This window comes from Lupinus angustifolius, chromosome LG03 (assembly GCF_001865875.1).
Source record: "Lupinus angustifolius cultivar Tanjil chromosome LG03, LupAngTanjil_v1.0, whole genome shotgun sequence".
NCBI classification, from domain to species: Eukaryota; Viridiplantae; Streptophyta; class Magnoliopsida; order Fabales; family Fabaceae; genus Lupinus; species Lupinus angustifolius.
The window spans coordinates 23,548,852-23,566,752 of record NC_032011.1 but is presented as its reverse complement, the minus strand read 5'-3'; the positions used below and the strand labels follow the sequence as shown (position 1 = coordinate 23,566,752).

The window sequence follows — 17,901 nt, the reverse complement described above, 5'->3', positions numbered from 1 at the left end:
TCCTAGTTAATCTCCTAATTTATCCTAATCTCCCATATATATTTTTCCTTATTTCCAAGATAATGATTAGCCTTAGCTGATTGTGTCTTTATCTTCATTTTAATTTATTATAATTAGGTGATTGCGTATTTATAAATTATGATTAGCATTATCATTTGATAATTTTTGTTTCTTTTAGTCTCTAATCACCTAAAATAACATAAAAGAACAAATCATATGATTTAATGCAAATATTTGACTCGATACAATTAATATTTATGTAAACTTTTAAGTTTAAAATATGCTCAGTTAAACTTTTCGCACTTATCTTATTTTCATTCTTTTTAAACTAGTTGTGTAATAAATTATTAATACTCTGCATATCAATTTGTCCAATAGTTTGTTAGTTATAGTAACTGTTGTATATATGTTATGGTTGATTTGAAATTAAAATAAGGGTCGAATGAATGTGAGCAAAGGATGAAGCCAATTAACCCAAAAAATATATTACATTAGACTCAAATAACTAATAACTAAAAATAATCCGATCCACATAAAATATGTATCTTCCATCTTCACGATTTATTATTTTATCTACCAATTTTATTTAGAAGATATACATATTTTACCGTCAATCTTTTTTCTAAATTAGATGCCTTATCTTTTTCCACATGGGCATAAAATCTTAAGATTGACCCGGATTATAATATTAGTTGGTGCAAGTGGGTTTAATAATTAATGAAAATCTATCATCTTTCTTCTTCCACAAGTTTCAAATTAGGGGAAGTAAAAGAGATTACATGTCCCAAAAAACTTTATCTTTATCTAATTAAATTATACTGATTAATATAATTTTGCTTTTATAATTTTTTGTTCAATTGAATGACATATTATGATTGGCTGGAGATAACATTAAGACACAAATATAGATAAAAAATCTTCTTTTCATATTGCCTACAACGGAAGGAGTGAGAAGACTTTAATAACAAATATTATATTTTATTTATTTATTTATGAAAGTAATCTTTTCCATTAAACTAATTCTATAAAATATTATATTAGATAGATAGATATAAAAAGATATAGATGTGTATATAATATATATATATTGGGCTTGTTTGATTCTTTGTTCCTAACTAAGTCAATGTTTTCAAATTTGATTTTAGATTTATATTTGTGTTGATAAATAGCATCATTTAACACCTTCCAACACACCAAAACCTTAAAACCAAACACTAGTTACATCGTTTCTTTTCCATTCTTTGATTCCATGGCGAAAGATCAAACTCAAACTCACGGTTCCCAAGACCCTTTTCTCCGTAATTATCAACCATCTGAGTTGAAAATCGCTTCTGAGTTTTTCAATACTTGGCTTCCTTTCCTCACCAGAGATCTCTGTAAAAAATGCTCCTTTTCTCTCTCTGATCGTATTCGTTCTATTCATCCAGGTATATTATGATTCTATTTTTCATATGAATTCTAACGAAATTTTTGATATTTTTATCTGGGTTTTGGTTCTTTTTTGGATTTGTTACACCGATTTGAATTTATGCATGTAGTTCATGTCACTGTATTTTTGTTATTTGTTTCTTTGCATTCTGAATTTTTATCATTGTTTTCTTGTTTTTGACATATTGTAGAGTCAAATAACATGGATGAGAATTTGAATTGTAATCTGAAATCAATCAAGATAAGTGAGAATCATGATGATAACTGCGATAAATCTTCAACTTGTGAGTCATGTTTGATTGGGACACCGAGTCCAAGGATGTCTTGGGCTGACATGGCACAGGAGGATGAGTTCGGAGAAGAAGAGTTCGAATCTAAGAACAATTCGAGCCCTTCTTCTGTGGTAACGACAACAAAAAGTTCTTCAGAGAAGTCTACATTGTCGAGGGAGCAAAGAGAGTACATTAGATTCAAGAATGTACGGTGCAAGAAGGATTTTGTACGCTTTGAGAGGATTAAGGGAACATCTGTCAACATTGTCGAAGGCCTCGAACTCCACTACAATATCTTTAGTGCTGCTGAACAGAGAAGGATTGTTAGTTTTGTTACTTCACTGCAGGAGATCGGAAGGAAGGGACAATTGAAAGGTTAGTTGTGTCTCCTGCAACTCCATTATTATAATGTTATTGAACACTTTCGGTCCATTTTAGAAGATTCTTTAGTTATTTGAAGAGCTTAAAATCCCTGTGCTATAGGTTTTGAATAATTATGGATCAATGCTGCCTATATCTTTAATCTGTATTTTAAGTACCTTATTATTTGCTCTAAAAATTAGATTTTGAACTGTTCTGAGGCTTACCCGAGTCTGAGTTGATCCTCGGGTACTGCCTTTGTGCCTCCTTTCCTGGTTAGGTGCAACATTGGGGTGTACCTCCAATGGCATTTCAACGGTCAAGGCAGGTTCCCTTTAACATGAAAGGGGTATGGATGAACTTAGATTTCCTGGTGGTACTGATTTGGTTTTATCCTCGAGTCTCAGAAGAGATACATACAGGAAGTTTGAGGAAGCTGTTACCGAGATTCTAAGTCATAACAGAGGGATGGGGAGGATCTCACTAACTACCCGAGTTATTTTCAAGTTTCTATAACCAATCTGTTATTAGCTTCTAGGTTGTGGGACCCACGTGTTGGTTTTCCAGTCAGATTGGCAGGATAGGCCAACAAGGTGAACCTGTGGGATAAGTCATGAACTTCACCCCAAGTTGTTTAGTGACCCGTTTGTGTCCCAGTTGGGACTCTGCTCCAGATCATGAACAAAACCTAAATGCAGTTGACTGAACCCGATAAGGCTAATGCAAATTTACCAGATTTGCTACTTCGCCTTATTTCAAATATAATACCTGTTGCCATGGTTATAAATTGCAAACGCAATTGTGGCTGTAGTATTGCTACTTTGGCAGTCTTTCCAACTGCGTCCCAATTGTAATTGTGGCTGCAGTTTCCCGCAATTTTCCGTAATTTTGCTAAACATAGTTTCGACTGGATCTCAACTGTTTTTTAAAACCATCCCTTCTGTTTTAAAGTTTAATATTATCCCACTAACAGAATCAGGTATGATTTTTTCTGTCATATAGCCAGAGATAGAAATTTAGACAATAACATGAGTGCTGCGAAGGATGGGTAATATTTAATATGTAATTGGGATATATTTCCCGGTGTTGGCTGTGTACTATTGGTATCAGAAACACAATTTATCTGTCCAGAATTTTGAGGGATCGCTATAAGTATTAGAAAAATTAATATGTAGGTGTTATTACTTCAGAGGGACGAAATGATAATATGATATTCATTCTTGACATTTTCAGATCGGACATATTCAGCTCCTCAAAAGTGGATGCGGGGCAAGGGACGCCAAACTATCCAATTTGGGTGCTGTTACAACTATGCAAAGGTTCGTCCATATCTTATGCTACCAGTACATTTTTTTTAAAATCTCTTACTCATGTTTATTAGGCAATAAAGTAATTTTATTGCTCGTTGTTGCAATAGCACAATTGCCGATTAATTTGGTAAATGGCCGATACTGATATAAATTTAACATTATTACAGGATAAATATGGTAACCCACCTGGTATTCTTAATGATTTATCAGTGATAGATCCTATGCCTGATCTTTTCAAGGTCATGATCCGTCGGTTGATTAGGTGGCATGTACTGCCTCCTACTTGTGTGCCAGACAGTTGCATTGTAAATATCTATGAAGAAGGGGACTGCATACCTCCGCACATAGACAACCATGATTTTGTACGACCATTTTGCACTGTCTCATTTCTTAGTGAGTGCGATATACTTTTCGGATCAAACTTAAAGGTCGTAGGTGCTGGTGAATTTGCGGGTTCAATTCCTATTTCCCTACCTGTGGGGTAATATTCAATTATCTTTTACACTGTTATTTTGTTGTGGTTGTTGTTATGGAGGAATCAAAATCTTAGTATATTCTTCCTCCAGGTCTGTTCTTGTCTTGAATGGTAATGGAGCTGATGTGGCTAAGCATTGTGTACCTGCTGTTCCTACAAAAAGGTATTTAATGAGTTGTATCTCTCTATGATTGACAGTAATTAATTGTTTTTGATCCATACTTATCTTTATTTTTAACGTTAACAGGATTTCAATCACATTTAGAAGAATGGATGTATCAAAGCGACCGAGCGGGTATGTTGAAGAACCTGATCTGCAGGGGATCCAACCATTGGTCTATGAATCTGGTCACCAGACGATCCAACCACCGATCAAGGAAGTCAACAAGGAAAGGTGGTCAAATGGATCCGTTGCTAATTATCAACTAAAGAGACAAACAGACAGGAGGGGTGCCAGGATTGATTCACCAGAATCTGCAATGAGAGGTGGTAGATTTTCGGAACCTCGTGGGTGGACTCAAAGACCTACAAATAGGTGGACTAAAAATCCTGTTAATGGACGGATGTCATCCGAGTAGGATTTAACGTTGGCTCACAGTTCACCTCATTTTCGGATCTTGAAAACCATGTTTTCAGTTTTGGATATTTAGTCATTTTGCCCTCCACATATACATACCAAATTTTCATATAGGTTTCTTCACCTTGGCTTTTATGGCAAGCTTTCTTTTCTATTTACATCTATTCTCAAAGGAGTTAGTTTTGTGTTGATTTGGTATCTTTGTTGCTTGAGCAACAAGTGCTAATATTTGTATATTTGACTTTAGTGCCAATCAAAAAGGATGTTTATGTTATGTTATTTTTGACATTCAATTTGTTTAGCTTGAAACTCTATGACTTGTAAGAAATATTCATGATTGAGGTTATCATACACAGATATAGATATTGTCAGGATCATACTTTCAAGTTAATGGATTGAAGGATTTAATTTACTATCCTTGTTTATTAGTTTGTTCTGATTCCTATAAAGGTGAATTATCTTATGGTACAATGGTACATAACAGTGTCAATAGTACAATAAGGTGATTTTTGAATTTCTCTCTTTTGCCCATTCCTCAGTTTCCATTATCTTCCTTTTTCAGTTGATTTCTGAGCAAATCACACAATTGTTTTCACTTTTAGTTATGTGTATCCCTTTTCCTTGTCACATATGTCATTGTACTTGTATTCCAAAAAGTTATATATACCCTCTCACAAATTTTGCATACAATTTTAAGACAGAACAACCACTTATTTCCTTATGTCAAATCCATTCGAGTTTACTAGATTAACCCGAATTTAGACATTATTATTCTCGAAGTAGTTATAGAGTAGTATAACGTCATTTAATCTATATAGTCGATCATACCTAATGAAACTAAGGCTTGTTATTTTACTAAAATATAAACTTCAAAAAATGTTTTTAAACATTGATAACCTTGGCTTTACTCACTAAACCAAATGAAGAACTAAGGAAAAATGTCCCAAGGGAAAAAAAGAATCACCAACAAGGCCATTCATTGGCAATAACAATCACTGGAAACAGTGTAAAGCTAACAATCACCAACCAAGAAAATTACAATATCTCAGTTAGTAATTAGCCATTTGGTTAGTTTCCATCTCTTCCACTAGCTACTTATTTTGCTTGAACAATTCAAGCACAATTATAAATGAAAAAGAAAGTTTGAGCTAACAGAAAAATCATACAGAAGCCTCTATCCTTGGCTCAAATGAAAATGCAGACATGAAGTCCATGACTTGGCCATTTATGCAACAATTTGGCAATTCAACCCACTTGTTGTTCACCAAATCACACAGAATATAACTGCATAGCTCAGAAAAGTTCAAGCATATGAATATCTGGTTACCAGCACCAACACAGTTAATATCAGCCTTCTTTCCATACCAATCATGAGACATTGCTGCAGGCATTGCAGCAATCTGGTGCCACCCTCTATTATCCTCATCATATTTCCACACCCTTAGACTCGCGCTTTCGAGGAACTCCGATAACAAAACAACTAACATCTCGCCATTGCACTCTACTATGTCAATGGAATACTCACTGAATACAGGCAATAACCTCGGGTACTCCAAGAAGCAGTTGCATGTCAAATTGCAAGCTACTACTTTCCCGGAGGAGCTAAGAAAATGCACGACTTCTTCGCCGTCTTTGTTAGTAGTAATAACCGATGAATATTGCTTAGATGGACTTCTCTGCATGTTGCTTGCAACCACAGTTCCAGCCTTACTGAGGAAGTATACAACATTGTCATCAGATGAATCATATTCCAGTGAATTATCATCAACCCTTCTCCTTAATGCAGCCTCATCTTGCCAACAGCCAGAATTTGAATTGTAGACTTTAAACATAAGATTTGGAAGTTCACCAAAGACTAACACAATTTTGTATGAGAGTTGGTCTTTGGAAAATGTGCTCATCACTATGGCATTGAGAGGTTGATGTTGTTGTGAGGCAAAATGCAGTGGAGGGAGTTCAATGCAAGATCCAGTGACAGGATTGGATACAACGAAGTTTCCGGCTAAATTACGGTAGCAAATCAAGCCACCAGAGGCTGCAACTGGCATGCAACTTTGGTTAGACTCTTCTTGCAGAAGAGGAGGGTGATTGAGCCTTTTCCAAGTGCTTTGGGCAGAGTCAAATATGACAGGTTGGTTTTGGTTAGGAGCAACCATTAGAAACCAAGGTTCTCTTGAAGGAATGTGAGAGCAAGCAAGCTTGAAACTTGAAGAAGAAGCAACTGATTTCCATCTTTTGCACAAGGAAGTAAGGCGAAAGAATGTCGATGTCGGAAGCCATGAAAGTATCCTTTCAAGGAGATCTTCATTAAGATCATCCAGAAAAAAGTTGTTGAGGAGTTCATAATTTCCATTTTCTGGTGTCTTTCTCTTCAAACCTTGACCACACCTATCATCAATAAGTTCCATTGAAAACTTCTTTTTGGAGAAAAAACTGCAACAACAAAGGAATAAGATGTTATCAAACAATCAACTTTCTCATTTTCAAATCCTATACTAATCTCAGAAGTCATAAGATTGATAAATAATACCAAATTGTACCAAAGAAGCAAAACATATCACAAGTGAAAAAAATTAAGACTTTCCCTTTAGTCACATTATTTACCCTTCTCCCCTTATAACTAATTTCTCAACAGAAAAAACTGCAACTCTTAATAAATTCTGAGAACCAATTGAAAACTTGAAATACCCTTATAGCATAAATACATGTTTGCCCTCTTTAACACCATTCTTGGAACATTGTTGAAGTAAAATGAAACAAGGCTCACACCAAGAGTAGAAGAAAATCACAGTAACAAGGAAACAAACTTATTATAAGGAAGCAAGAGCAAGATAATGAACAAACCTGAAAGTTTTGCTTTGTAGAGTGTATGAAAAAACAACAGAAAACACAATAGATAGATAAGTAGATAAGAGAGTGTGTGTTTATAAAAGGGGTGGAAGTGGAATGCATGAAATCCAAAAAAGGAGAAAGATAAAACAGTAGGAAGTGAGGTAGGAAGGTTCTTTGGTTAGAGTTGACACTTTATCACTTGAAGCATCAAACATATACACACACACGTGAGGGTTAGAACTTTGTTACAAGTGTGAAAAAAACACTAAAACAGTAACAAGTAGTTGACTCTTATTAATTACTCCAAGGTATCTAAGCTTTGGATTCTGAAGGGTGGAAAATGAAAAAACAATAAACAAATGAGTGATGACATGACATTACATACTCTAATACTCTAAACAAAACAGTGGTGTGGTGTGATGCAACATGCATAAAAGAAAGAGAAAGGACCACATATATTGTCAAAAGTGTGATATTTCTATGACACTGTTCTTGTCTCCAAAAGCAAAAAAGAAACTACCAAACCCTTCTCTTTGGCTCCTCTCATCGTTAACCGAGTCTTTGTCTTCTTTTGGATTCATGGAGGGACCCTACAATGCTACTTACTTATGGGGTGAGCATCTATCGGATATATAACTTAAAACCACACTCAGTTCTAGACTTCGAGGTTAATCGGACTTCACGTATCCATCAGATCAGCTTTTAAACTCGAGTTCGATCTAGACCCATAAAATATAATTCATATTTCTTTACATAAAATTATCTCAATATTAAGGATATATAATTTTACATATAAAATCTAATTTTTTTCCTAAATCTTGACCGGATATAATTTTTGGATATATAAGCGGATGAAACCCGACCATAAAACCAAATGAACATGTATGGTCGAGTCTTCGTCATCGCTACTTCTTATCACTACATTCACAAGAGTCAAAGCTCATTGCTAACGACCATTTACAAGGCAACAGTTTTTTCAGGAGAGATCCACTTATTTCAATAATACGTTTTTTAAACTTACTCATCATCTTAACTCTTAACCATACTCTAGGGAAATCAAATAAGTTTAATTAGTGAGTAATCTAAATCATTGGATGTCTATAGAATTAATGACTAGGATAAATGGAGATTTAAAAAACTTACTATTGGAATAAGTCGATTTCATACTTTTTTTAATTCCTTTTCTTTTATTCTCCTCGTGTGCTTTCAGCCCAAGATGCTCACACGCTCAAAGCCAGCAAGGTTTCGATTCCTCATATGATGCTATTTCCTTTGTCAAATTAGGCCTTGCTTTTCGGCCCCTTTCTTTTCTTTTTCACCCCATCAACATATTAAAGGCTTTGTTAAAATGACACGAGATATGCTTGAATTTTCTTGATGAAAAGAAAATGAGAAAAAAGTTTAAAGAATAGATATTTTTCATTACTGAAAATGAATGAATTGAATTATACAATGATATCTTTTTATAAAAGAAGGAAGAAAAATACTAACCACCCTAACTAATCAAGTAACCCATTTTTATTCTTAAAAATTAATAACGGGTTAAAACCAACCCAACAATATAATCTCTCATATTCACATACAATATTATTTATATAATACAATATATTTCAACATGTTTTCTTCAACTTCAATCATAGAATCTAGAATAAAATTACTAAGTTAAATGTAATATAAGTTTAGGACCATCTTCCTCTAATCCGAACATGTTGGCTAAGGATGTTTAGACGGAAAAGGAACCAGTGACATAAAATTTAATAAAAAACTATGATGGAGGCTATTGACAAATCAACCTATATATGTTGTTAAAATGATTAGAACCAAATTCTATATATCAAAAAACATTCATATTTTTTTGTATCTGCATAAACAAAAATTTAACCTTTTAGTTTTTCTAGGATCTATGGAAGCCTTGTTCTACTGTATCACCACATTGTTGATAAAGAAACATTCATCATTTCATTCTTGTGATTATTTATAGCATTTATATGAATTGTTCATCTAGCTATTTACTACATTTACATTGAATAGAGAAACTATGATGCATACAAACACATTCATTCATCTTTTTTCTTCTTTCTTACCTCTAAAGTTTCCATTTATGCAACTCCTATATATTTCACTTTATAACATGTTGTGCTATATATTTCATCACTCATCAGGTTACAAAAGTGACCATCTACCAGAACCCCCCAATAAGAATTTGTAATGGAATAATGCTATAGAAAAGTGATTTAAATTGTGGACCGCATCAGCTGATACAACCTTAATATTTCAGTTGTGGTGATCGTCGTAACTGCATCATATTGTTATTGAAGTGTGACTCTGAATCATAATGATGTGGCTGCATCGGGCTAAACGCAACTGTATCGAATTGTATCGAATTCAAAAATATTATTTTAATAATGAAATAATTCATAATGCAATGACCACAATCTATATCTCAACCACTGCAATAACCACAATCATAGTAACCATACATATTACTGCAATCACAATTTAAAACATTGTTTATCCTCTTTTATCCCTGGTTGAAAATTGTGATTACTTGGACTATATACAAACATCTAATCATACACCATCATTGGAAGGTGCATCACCAAAAGTGGATAACATTTTTTCCAACTAAATATGTAAGATTGCATCATAGTTTTCAATGCATGAAATTTTATGTTTTCAGATTTTATGAAGATGTATGGTATTTTTTGGGATCAAATTAAGAGAAATAAACAAATTTTGAAGTTTGAAGCAGTGAGTAGAGAATGGAGTTAATATTGGGTCCAATTTTCTGTAGAGTTTAAAATCTATGCATCGTCAATGTAAAGTTTTTTACATTGTCAGCACATTATTGTTTTATATTACTTTTATTTGATAGTCAATGATAATTAACATATGAATATTGGATAATTTGTTAACACTGTAAAAAAACACTTATATTATCGATGTATATATATTAATTTTTTTTTTATAGCAACTGCATCATTACAGTTACAACTCTTTCATTATCAATGACATTTAATAGTCAAAACGAGTCAGGTCAAGAGACAAATTGATTAATTGAGGACTTGAAAAGTTAAGAATTTTCACAAGAGTCATGCATAAACCATAATTTTATTTCCACTTGGTGACAGTAAGACAAATTTTTAGTTTAAAATTAGATGAAAATTGGTAATTTAGTTTAATGGGAAGTAATTTATCTTAACTATATTGTTTTCTTAATCATATTAAAAGGAGGGTACACATATATTCTCACTCATTTGTGTCACTACATGTCCTAAGAAATCTGATTGACTAAAAAAATATTTAATAATTTAAATTTTAATTTAAATAATTTTTTTCAACTAATCAGAGGTAATAGATAATAGTACATGGAGTGATACAAAAAATGGGACAACAGATAGCTCCCTTAAAAGGATAAGTATGTTATACTAATTTTGACAGTGCCAAAGATATCTCTCACCATTTTGGGTAATAAACTAATTCATTTTAGAGTGTATAATTGCTCCTCCTTACAAACATCGCTCTCAAGAATCAAACTCTAAACATTTTGGTCATATGAGGATCTAGCGAAACCTTTCACCACTTGATCAACACTTTATTGATAATTACTGTTACATTATGAAAATAGTTAACATTTTTAAAAATAATTACAACATATACATAAGTTGTCAAATTATTAGGTTTTTAATTCTGTTTTCTCATGCAATGATCTGTGAATGTATAATTTCCCCACCTAAAAATTATAATTTCCAATTATACCATTTCCCCCCGCTAACTTCCCATTATGCACTCCATTTTCTTGCCTTATTTTCTTCTCCATACATTAGATTTAGGAGTGGCAATATAGGCCAGCCTGGCCCAGCCCGCCTTTGGCTGCTAGAATATGGATTGACCAACCCGACCCTTATTGTTAAAAGGACTCAAAATGTCAGCCCGACCTATATTTAGCAAGGCTGGCAGGCCGGCGGACTGACCTGTTTTTTTCTTTTTAAAATACATGTTAAAGCTTTTAGACAACAATAAATAATTATCACTCCTCATAAATATATTTTAAAATAAAAAATTACAAACAAACTAGTTCCTATTAAATATTTCACAAATAAAACATGGTAATTATAAATGTCACCAACTACATGTTATTGGTTTGATTCTTCATAATGTGCAATACTTTTTTAAGAAACAGACTCCCACCAAGTTTAATGGAAGATAATTTTCATTTTTTCCTCCTGAAGTGTCTTAAATTATCTGTTTCATTCTTTTTGTTTTTGGTAAAACAGACCTTGATGTGCTCAAAGCAGACATGGGATTTGAGACTGAAAAACTTGGTCAAATCTCACTGCAAAAGATTTGGTGTTAAAACATGTCGATTGTATCTTTTTAAGATATTATTTGGATTCAACTTTGTCAATGCATGTATATATTTTGGACACTGTTTCTCTTGAGAAGATGTCAACTTCGTGGAGGAGTTGGGTCATGAAATAATAAGTCTGTTTCTCAAGAGTTAGAGTTAAAAAACTTGATATTATGGACAACAAACACAATAGATGACGAAAATGAAGAAACTCAAATGAAAAATATAGATGAAGAAACTCGGAGTGAGCGAAAGAGGTTGAGAAGAAAAGCAAAGGAGCACAATATATCATCCTTTTTAATATTGGTCCGCCGGACTAGGGGGTCCGTCTAAAAAATGGGCTTCCAAAACGGGTTTATTGCTTCCTTCTAAAATGGGTTGAATGTGGCCTGATGTTAATTTTTTAGTTTGAGTTTAGTACATGTGAAACTTTACCCTAAACTCACCCCATTAATATAAGCGAAATTGAACAAATAAATATTGCTTTATTGAGTTGCAAATTCCAATTGTTATTCATTTATTATAATTTTCAAGTTCTGATTCTGGTATGTTGTATTGTCGTGTAAATTAATTGAAAAGGGGCACTCCAAACCTAATATTAATTGGGAATCAGGTATTAAGATGCATCTGTTGATGCAAACAATACAAGGATATAATGCTCGGAAATTATAAATGAATAATATTAAGAGGGGTATATTATAATGTAGTAGAGGTATTGCAAATTCTAAATTGAGTGCCACAAATTGATTTGGCACATATTAATTCAATGCACCAGTCACATATTCAAAAAAAATTCGAGCTATCCATCTCATTCCGATTTTCCGAAATCCAACGGGTTCGAGAATGTTATTGATAATTTCAATTTCGTTGAGTTCGGATTTAAGTTTAGGTTTGAGTTTTGGATTTCAGATTCAGGGTTGAGCTGACCCCAATCTCCTCCGTTGTCATTAGGAAGGGCAACAAGATGGGTCGGGGTCGGGTTTGTACATATTCAAACTCGAACCTTAACTCAACGAGATTGAAAATAAAAATATCATCCTCAAACCCGAAAAAAACCCGAAAATTATAAAGTATTAAAGAAAGTATGATATTATTTTCATGTAATTTTTCTGAAAAACATTTCTATTATCTCTTGTATTATTTCATTTCTTTTATGTTTGAAGATCCAATAGTATGTAAAGTAAAATTAGAAATTAAAAACAATAGCCACACGATATAAATTTCAATTTTAAAATGAATTACTTACTTCGGGGCAGATTCGGGTTAAGGTCTTTGCTATACCAAACTCGAAACCGAAATTTAAACCTGGGTAAAACCCGAACCCACAGGCTATTCGAGTTCGGTTCGGACGGGTACTCACATATTTGATTTTTATTGTCATTCATGAATAATATAATTAATTTGTATTTATATTAATATTGTTAACTCAATTCTGTTCTATTCTTAAATTTCTATGAATGTTGTTGTATTCAGTCTTATAATATATATTGATTCATTCTCCGCTTCATGTTAATATAAGTAACTAAAAGATACTTTTTATACAAATACTTACTATATAAGTAATTAAGTAATATATATTTTTATTCTTTAATTGTATTCAAGTATTATTTAGCATAAATTTGTTGTATTAGTTATATCACATCAAAAAATGTTAATCTCATTTTTTCAACTCAGATGATAAATAAAATAATATCTTTAGAATAAATTATTTTAATAATTATACAATCTATTATTAGGAATATACATAATAAGTAAACACATTTTCTAGTTATTCCTATTTATGTAATAATGATTCTCAAGAAAAATGTAAATGTGAATCAAACATATATTTTAATATTTTCATAAATAACATTTATATAGTAAGATGATGTAATTATAAATCCATACCCATAACAGAAGAGAAAAAAGAATGAGAGTCTAAGCAGAAATGACTTTTTTCCTTAGTTTGGTATAAGAAGGCCAGAAATAAATTAAAAGTGGTGCTTTCCTTGAACATTTTGTTTAATTTCTGGGTTGAACGCAGAAGAAAGGTGACAATAAAATTATTATTTTTGCATTTCTTTAATCACCATTGTCTTTATCTTTAAGGGATATAATTATACATTTAATAAAATTGTATTTTTTTCCCTCTTTTGATTATTTCAAATTTCTCTTTTATTACACAACTCTTCTATCTAACACGTTGCTCACTGATCAATGAAGGTTTTCTTTGTAAGGCCTTAGCACTTTTATTTTCTTTTATTTTCAACAACCTGCCAAAAAACTAAATTTTCACCACTTTCTCTCCACCTATATTATTTATTTTAATCCTCTATTTATTGTTCTCTTTCTAATTTCTTTTCTAAACCAAACATACCAAATTCATTATTTCTTTTAATCCTTTCTTTATTTTTCTCTTTCTAATTTCTTTTAAATATAGAAAATAAGAGGAAAGAAAACCACAAGAAAAACTTATTTTCCAAAATTTGGTTGAAAATGAATCAAAGAAATGAAAAATAAATAATAAGATTCACTAAAAACTTTTTTCTGTAGGGAAAATACATATTTACTCTTAACTTGCTAGTAATAAGGCTTATTTTGTTGTTGTTCAACATATTTACTCTACTAACAAGTTTTTATTGTTCTACATTTTTCAATTCACTCCTACATATTTTTTTCTTTTTTACTTATCATACTATTAAAAAAATCATTTTTTTTATTATATTTCTTTTCTTCAACTTTCATTTCTCATTTTCCCTCTTGCATCAATATAGTATAAATTAAATTACAACCTTTTGCTTTCACATTATAATATTATTAAAATAATAAATTTATTTCTTAAACCTTTTTAAAGTTATTTTTAGATGATACTATTTAAATATATGAAAAACTAAAGTTATTTGTCCTATTTTTATTTTTATTATACAATGATTTTCTCATTACTATAATCATAATTAAATTCCTTGGAATTTGAAGAAGTCCTTAGAATTGCATTCATTTTTTGTTTAAACTATTTTTTCCTTAGTAATTTACAAACCGAATAACCACATTTCCTCTTTCTCACCTCTCATCATTTATGGAGAGTAAGTATCCTTAGTAACACTTTATAACCTAAATTATATTTTTTTCATTAAAAACAAAAACAAGTAATTGTTTCTAGAGGAGAGGGATACTTGTTTCATTTATAAATGAGAATTATCTCTTCGAAGACAATTTATCTCTTCCAGCAATTAAAAGTATGATATATATATTATTTTATTTGGTTTTCAAAATATTTTTGTACAAAATGATCAAATAGAATATATGTCATGATTTTATTAGTCAGATGATATAACTTATCTCTTTATATCAGAATATACTTGATTTTCTTCATAAATACCTAAGTCACCCATTCATCTCTTTCAAACCCATATTCTGAACCTTCTTTCACTATCTCTCTCTCTATTCCTATTAATCTATATAATAAAATGAGAACCATTCTTAATACAACTACATCATTATCCTACAAAGACACAAACATTTCTGAGGCTTCATCACCATGGCACTATCCAATTCTATACCTGTTTTGTGGACTATCTGCCATGTTTTCTCTCATAGCTTGTGCAATCTTCATCTTAGCTTGCTCTTACTGTACTCATCCATTAGAGAACGAAAATCAACACAGTGACTTAGAACGTGGTGGTGAAAGAGAAAGTGGTTTTCTTCATGCAAAAAATAATAATGATTCTGTCAATAATAGGGTTTGTGAAAACAAGGTTCTTGTCATTATGGCTGGAAATGATGAACCCACTTTCATAGCTACCCCTACTTGTGTCACCTCATCTTCTGTTCAATGTGGAGTTGGGAATGATTCGGATAAAGATACTCAAATTCTTGAAACTTGTGAGGGATTGAAGGAGAATATCAACTATGATAAAGCTACGAGTACGAGTTCCGAGCAATGAAGTCAGAGTCGTCAAGGTTTTAAATCTGGGTCTACGAATTGGAGCATATGACTTTAGCTATAATCAAGGGGCTGCTACATTTTTCCGCAATAGTGGTTAGTTTCTTTGGGTTGTAGTTACTTTTATCTTACTCATCCTCTTTATCTAGATTTAAGAATGACATAAACATGGTTATAGAATCTAATGAATATCACCTTTAGTGAAACTATGTTCTTAATCATGTCTATCTAATGAAATTTTGATATTCATTATAAAAAATGATAGTGAGAATCAAAATTAAAGTTATGTTTGATATGATTATGTGACATGTGATCTTCATGTCATAGAATGAATGTTTTTTTTTTGCTTTTTTCTTCTTTATTGATTGTCTTTACATGATTTCGGAAGTGTAAATTTAATAGTATATGAATTTGAATTAAGAGAGTTTTCTTTCAATCCAATGACAACCATATTTTGTGCAATCTTTTATGTTACTTGTACAATTTCTTTTTTCCGCATATATGTAATTACTTGTTTAGCACATTGTTAATTGTTACCAGTGAACAATTAATTATTAGCAAATTAAACTCTTTACTAATATGGGAAAAAATTGAGAAAAAGATCTCTTGGGATTCTTCATTCTTGTATAGGTTTATTATATATATTTAACATTTGAGAGAAAACGACAATTCAAACTGAATTTTATTAAAAAAAATGTTTTTTAAATATAAATAGTAACAAGGTAATGTAATTATTGTCCCAAGGAAAGTGTAGAGTATGTATCCCCTCACATGTCAATACCCTGTTACTTTTTACTACTTTTTTTTAATTAAAGTTTGAATTTATTTTAAGTATAAAATTATAACCATTGATTTTTTATTATCACTTAGTCACCATCTTAAAAAATAACGATCCTGGTATATAAATTGGAGAGGAAGCATATTCCCTTAAATTTTCATCCAATCATATTTTATTATTTATTTAAAAAATTAATTAGTGAGGAGCAAAGTTTAAATTACATATTATTTTTTATTACGTGTGAAAGTCGAGTTGTAGACACAATATGAGAATAACCCATCATTTTCATATATTCCCGTATATAATGTGTGAGTGGCATACATTGTTACTACTTTTTATTTGCACGAAGGTGTTTACATATTGTATTGGACTTTCATAGTATAAAGATATTTTCATCGGTCAAATAAAAAAATATGAACAAGTTAGAAAATTGAAATATACACAAATCCATCTTAACTATAGTTTTTTTAAAGAGTAAATTAAACTTTTATCTTATTTTTTTTAATAAAATTATATAAATCATTTCTCATTGTTTATCTTTGCACAAGGCTCCATAATCTTGTACATCAATATATACATTATACTTATTACTCATGCATGAGATATAAATATAATTTTTTAAACAAAAAATGTGTGATAAATATAATTAAATTAAACAAAATATTGTATATTATGAGTGATTTGTGAAATTTAACTAGAATTAGGGATATAAATGTAATTTACTATTTTTTAAAAGATGAAACTCTTGGATACCAACAAGAGTTCCCCTTTCTAGTTTCTACTAACCAAGCCATTTATCAAAGTTCAAAGGGTGGAAGATAGTAATTAGCAAACTTATTTTTTAGCAATAATAATAATAATTAAGTTGATCTTGAATAATATATGTAATGATACCTAATTAATAAAGACTACTAAAATTAAATTATTCTTTATTATTGTTAGATGGCCGATTTGGTAAGATAAAGTCATGATAAGAAATAAAATATGGCAAGAACAATATAAGTTGTTATTATGTTCATGCTAATAAGTGTATGTTGCATACTATGTAATATGGCATAGATGTGTTCTTATGATCGAGAGAAGAAACTTGACCCTTAATCTGCAATACGATTGCATGTAGCTGCGCCACAACAATGAGCATTAATAGAGTATCTGAATAGTGTCGACTACATGCATGCAGTAAGGGATATAGGTCGTAAACTCATAAATATAAGGTGTGCAACATATATTAAAATTTAAATCATACGTATACGATTTTGCTGTCAATTTTATTTTCTATTAGTTGCTTGTGTTGGAGATTCCTTATGATTGGTGAAATACCAATCCTAAGATCTTGAATTCAATGATTCTCACACATATTTATGAATCAAAGGGTGCAGTGTCATACCTGAATCCATGTTCCTGGATGTACTCCTCTGATCTACGTTTCTGAAAGAGATGTGGTGTGATGGCCTTCCTCAACCAAATCCCTGATTCCTCTTGGGACTTGCGTTTCACTCTGATGGGGAGATGAGAAAACTGAATTTTGATTTTGGTGTATTGGGGACCATAACCTTCCTTATGTGTTAACTTATAGGGTTCCCATTATCCCCTATG

General features: G+C 31.4%; 2 protein-coding genes across 3 annotated transcripts; one reads left to right on the top strand and one right to left on the bottom strand.

The window, feature by feature from the left end:
• Nucleotides 1,204-4,835, top strand: LOC109343797 (RNA demethylase ALKBH5-like). 2 transcript variants are annotated; one of them, XR_002107259.1, is made up of 7 exons: nt 1,204-1,427; nt 1,620-2,075; nt 3,294-3,379; nt 3,538-3,851; nt 3,937-4,008; nt 4,093-4,653; nt 4,684-4,835. XR_002107259.1 is itself a non-coding variant. In XM_019582274.1 (6 exons), the coding sequence occupies exons 1-6, from the start codon at nt 1,250-1,252 to the stop codon at nt 4,421-4,423; spliced, it is 1,437 nt and encodes a 478-aa protein (XP_019437819.1). In that variant the 5' UTR covers nt 1,204-1,249; the 3' UTR covers nt 4,424-4,783. The 2 variants fall into 2 exon arrangements, 1 of the variants encoding a protein (XP_019437819.1); XM_019582274.1 differs by having other exon boundaries at nt 4,093-4,783.
• LOC109343796 (F-box only protein 13-like) lies at nt 5,365-6,974 on the bottom strand. The gene has a single exon (XM_019582273.1). It carries the CDS (start codon nt 6,828-6,830, stop codon nt 5,583-5,585), a length of 1,248 nt encoding a protein of 415 aa, XP_019437818.1. The 5' UTR covers nt 6,831-6,974; the 3' UTR covers nt 5,365-5,582.

What these genes read in the sequence shown, in the direction of transcription:
- LOC109343797 (XM_019582274.1), top strand. Translation starts at nt 1,250, where the DNA reads ATGGCGAAAGATCAAACTCAAACTCACGGTTCCCAAGACCCTTTTCTC. An exon ending in TATTCGTTCTATTCATCCAG is followed by an intron (nt 1,428 to 1,619) that starts GTATATTATGAT and finishes GACATATTGTAG; the next exon opens with AGTCAAATAACATGGATGAG. An exon ending in CCTGCTGTTCCTACAAAAAG is followed by an intron (nt 4,009 to 4,092) that starts GTATTTAATGAG and finishes TAACGTTAACAG; the next exon opens with GATTTCAATCACATTTAGAA.
- LOC109343796 (XM_019582273.1), bottom strand. Translation starts at nt 6,830, where the DNA reads ATGGAACTTATTGATGATAGGTGTGGTCAAGGTTTGAAGAGAAAGACA.